Source organism: Parasteatoda tepidariorum, chromosome X2 (genome assembly GCF_043381705.1).
Source record: "Parasteatoda tepidariorum isolate YZ-2023 chromosome X2, CAS_Ptep_4.0, whole genome shotgun sequence".
NCBI classification, from domain to species: Eukaryota; Metazoa; Arthropoda; class Arachnida; order Araneae; family Theridiidae; genus Parasteatoda; species Parasteatoda tepidariorum.
In genome coordinates, this window is record NC_092215.1 from 34,889,088 (window position 1) to 34,893,800 (window position 4,713).

The 4,713-nt window shown below is 26.8% G+C and overlaps 1 protein-coding gene and 1 long non-coding RNA gene across 2 annotated transcripts in view; both read left to right on the forward strand.

Moving 5' to 3' along the window:
- The window catches only part of LOC107455895 (transmembrane 9 superfamily protein member 4), a gene marked incomplete in the record, with an annotated part of 43,937 nt that extends 40,208 nt beyond the window's left edge, over nucleotides 1-3,729 (forward strand). The window contains 2 exon segments of the mRNA XM_043039713.2: nucleotides 519-608; nucleotides 3,366-3,729. Coding sequence (XP_042895647.1) covers nucleotides 519-608; nucleotides 3,366-3,515 — 240 coding nt within the window.
- The window catches only part of LOC139427292 (uncharacterized), a 297,439-nt gene that overhangs the window by 60,337 nt on the left and 232,389 nt on the right, over nucleotides 1-4,713 (forward strand). The gene's annotated exons all lie outside the window — the stretch shown is intronic.

Below are 4,713 nucleotides of genomic sequence, written 5' to 3' on the forward strand. Positions count from 1 at the left end.
CTTAAAAAGAAGAAAAAACGATGAAGTAATACACTAATGATTATTTCCAAAATGATGGTAAGGTAAACATCTTTCAAAAAAGAAAGAAAAATCCTAAAATCTTATGAGGAAAAAAAAACTTTTTTTAAAAAAATGGCGGGAAAATTTATCGAATTTCGTTCCGGTAATTTGGTTTTCTGATTTCCGGATAACGGGTTCTGTACTGTACTAATAAATATATTGCAAGCTAGTAATCATGAAATGTTAATACACCAATCAAAAGAATTTACAATGAAACTTTTAATGCATATTAGAGTGGTTAGCTAATTAAATGTTTATTTGATTGTGTTAAGCCTCTGTAGTTAACAAATTTATATTTTTTCCCCTTATTATAATCCCTTTTTTCAAAGGAGACAATACATAACAATAAATTTGTCTTACAAGTTTTTAAATGAATGAAATTTGATATTAAAAATTGTTTAGCTTTTGTAACAAAATAAAACCATTGCTTTTATAATTTCAAATGGAATATTTTTCAGGATTATCATTGGTGGTGGAGATCCATTATGGTGTCAGGTGGATCTGCATTATATGTTTTTGCCTATTCTGTATTCTACTTCCTTACTAAGGTAAGTTTTTTTTCTTCCAGATGTATGGTGAAAGTATTCTATAGTTTAAGTGCATTACATATTTCTTTTTATACCTTTACCAAATCCAAATTCCTTTGCAGGGTAGCCACAGGCAACTAAAATGCGACTATTTGCTGCTATTTTCAGCCTTAGGCGACTTTTTTTACCTGAAAAGGCTAAAAAAGCAACTATTTTCAGGAATAGGCGACTATTAGGAGACTTTTTTACTCTTAGCGAAGTATTTTCGCATAAATGAACGTTACTTTTCAGAACGTTAATAAAATAAAGCAAACTTTTATGCAATTATTTATGTCCAAAAAGCCAAAAATTTAAATTTCCTTTAGATTTAATAAAGTACTTGTTATTTTTTCTCTCCGAGGGGCAGTTTTGTTATTTTTAATTGTTTTTTTCCTTCTATTAACATTCATATTTTATTGTAATTCGACTCTTATTTAGGTACCTATTTTCTAAAATGTATACCTTTTTATATTTGTTCAAAACTATTTTGTACAAATTTAAAAAGGTATACATTTAGAATTGGTGCATAGATAGGACTGGGCGATAAATCGATGTATCACGAAATATCGATTTAACGCATATATCGGTAGGCCGATGTAGTGACTTTCATTTTAGGCAATGCATCAGAAATCTGATTTAAACAGCCGGAATAAGGCTACAATCGCGGTTTAACTATTTAATATGCAAGGATCCTTGACTAGGCTTGCGCTGTTACTGCACTGACGAAGACGATTTTAATTTCGTCTTGCTGCACAGATGTAGATAGCATTTGCTGATAGTTTCGTGATGTTGAATGACAAGGAGCGAATTGAATCAGAACTCCCAGTTTCGTACGAGGATCAGCATTGTTATGTAGAACGCAATGCACAGTTTCTTAATGTCCATTTTTGTCTTTTAAATTTTACGTTTTTTGAAGATTATTTTCAATGGGACTCGAGTCATTTTGCAATTGTTGTGCATTTTATTTTGTCAGAAATAATTGTCAGGCTCTTAGTAAATTATTTTCAGTCAGACTTACCTTCAGATGTACCATTTTTTTTTCTGTCTGGGTTTAACAATTCTTGTCAATTATTTTTAGTAGACCTGCGGTTACTTTGCGATTGTTGCACAATCGCTGTTATCTTAAATTTTCGTTCTGAACTCAATAGATCAATGAAACGAAAATGTAAATAAAATAAAAAAATATTTACATTGATTTTCATTTTAAGCTATACAATTTAATAGGGGTATTTCGTATTTAACTTTGTTTTAAAAAGTTCTTTTTTTTAAAATCTATTAAATAATTTAAGTATAATAATTTAATTATTGTTAAACCAATAAATGTCCAATCGTTTTTCACTATAAAAAAATTAAAAGAAAGCTTCCATTTATTTAGTTTGCTTTTATTTTTGAGAAAATTGAAACGAAGTTTAAAAAAGTTGGCTATTAGTTAAAAAAAAAGAAAAGAAAAAACAAATAATTTTCTTTAATTAAATAAAGAGTTTAGTAATGTTTTGTCGCTTTTTTAATAATTTAACATTAGTACTTAAAGTTTTTTTTTTATTAAAATTCTTTCAATATTTGTTTGTTTTATAATTTGTTAGATAGTCAGTATCATTTTTAAACAAATAAATCTTTAGTGGATTTTATTTTCAAAAAAAATAATAATAAATAAGTGTTTCTTAAGTACAGAATTTGACTATTAGTTAATACTACCTCTTATTATTTTAAATAATTAAATTAAAAAGGGTCTAATAATGCTTCAAAAGCATGGTTTTTTTTTCAACAAAAAATTTTTTTTTCTAAAGGGAACATTTCTTTGGTTTGTTTTCCACTTTTGTTCTTTTTCTTTTAATTTTCATTGCATGTATGTAAAATATTTTGTTACAGTATTATTATTTTTAAAACAATAAATCTTAAATTATTTTTAATTCAAGAAAAATGAAATAAAGCTTGGGATCATAGTAGAATATATTTAGAATTAATATTTTCTTTCCTAATAGGTTTATTCCTCTTTATTTATTTTTGATTGATTGAAAGATTTCCCATAGGTAATTTTTGAACTTATGCTAAGTCGTGATACATAACTTTAACGCGATGTCTAAGTGACGATGTATCACAATTTAAAATTTGTGACATCACTCAGTCCTAGTCATAGTATTTTTCAATTAAGCTATAGTTTTAGTTATTTGGCTACTATTTGTGATAGATTTTTGTTCCTGTTCAGGCAACTATTTTCATTGTTTTAGGCAGCAATTTTCATGCTTGAGGCTACTAAAAGCAACTATTTTTGTTCATTTTTTACTGTGGCAACCCTGCTTTGAAGTTAAAAATAAATTTACAAATTAGCAATTCTTATTTTTTCTCTTTTTATAATAACATATATAAATGTAGTGATTGTTTGAACATATGTTTAATACCCCAAAATAATTCATGCTTATAAATAATATTGAACAACAATTCTTAAATTATTTCATCCTGTTTTATATTAAGACAGTCTCTAAATAAATGCCTCTTATCTTTATTAAAGAAAAAAAAAATTTTCCCCTAATATTTCATTTTAAATACCTAACATTTTTCTTCATAATTGTAAGTTTTATACAACAACTAGTATAAGATAGAATCATTGTGATTTAGCTTCAATATCTAAAGTTAATTAAATTACTTGTATAGGAGCTGTACAAAAACAGTGATTATATGAATGTACTTTAAGAATTGTACTATGTTATTATTTTCACTTAAAGATGTTTTTATTTATAGCTGGAAATAACCGAGTTCATTCCAACACTGTTGTATTTTGGTTACACTGGTTTGATGGTACTAACCTTCTGGATTTTGACAGGAACAATTGGATTCTATGCAGCCTATTTTTTCATTCGAAAAATATATGGTGCTGTGAAAATTGACTAATTTTTTGAGATATCAATTAATATTTAACTACACTTAACCTTGAAAGTGAAACAGCTGAAAGAACAATATTCATAAACACCCTGGAACATTCAACAAATAGCAATTAATAAACATTATTACATTGTAAATAGTCCCTTTTTATGTCTAGTGATATTTGTGTTTTGGTAAAGATTTCTATTTATAGTTTCTCGTATAATAAAATGATTATATTTTCTTTTCCGAGTACATTGTGGATTTCTTTTTAACTATGATGTCCTACTCTCACATCAAGTATGCACCATTCTCTCGGGTCACTTTGAGGCGGTTTAGTTGAAAGGCCAATGGTTATTACCATGGAGAAAAATGCTTGACATTGGTGTGTTGAAACCCATTAAAAGCCAAAAGGGAATGGTTATGATGTATTCACACTATAATTTCTGAAGTTTTTGGAGCACCAGAAAATTTTTATTGTTTTATTATGAAAAAAATTTCTTGTGTTTAGATTTTTTTCTTTTGTAAAATAATTAATGTAAAATTTTGTCACGGGAAATTACTACAATTTAGAGAAAATAATGGAATATAAAAGTCGAAATCTTTATTTAGAAAACACTGAACTTTCAATTACTATACACTTTCTAAAATATTTATAGAATGGTAAAAAATTAAAAGCTTATGCTCTTGGAATTCTGCAAACATTTTAAAAGCTACACCACTAGTTAATAGGAAAAAATGGCTTCTTATATGAAATTTCAAAACAAAGAATTATATGTTAAAACATACACTTCTATACCTTAAGAAGAAATTTTCTTCAAAAGCGTAGTTAGTTGGTTTCCCTTGGGTACATGCATATGAGTGATTCTCACGAAACATGACAATTCGGACCAAAATATTTCTTTAAATTTAAAGTCTTCAAAATAATCTAAAATTTTTTTGTATACTTCTTTAGTTACACTTATTAATATCTTATAGACAGCAGTGTAGTTTATTGACATTTGCTCGAGAAAAAAAAAATAGAAAATCACCAAATCTTGAATGCCAGGAAAATGAAATATTACCTTAGAAGTTTAAAAAACAGTCATTTTAAGTTAATAGTAAGTAACTCAACTTAAGCCTTTATGTTAGATGAACCATAAATTGCTTAAATTAATTCTTTTTATCCACTGTAGAAAGAAACAAAAAAATTTTTGTTGCTGATGTGTAGGTTTTTCAAGATAATATT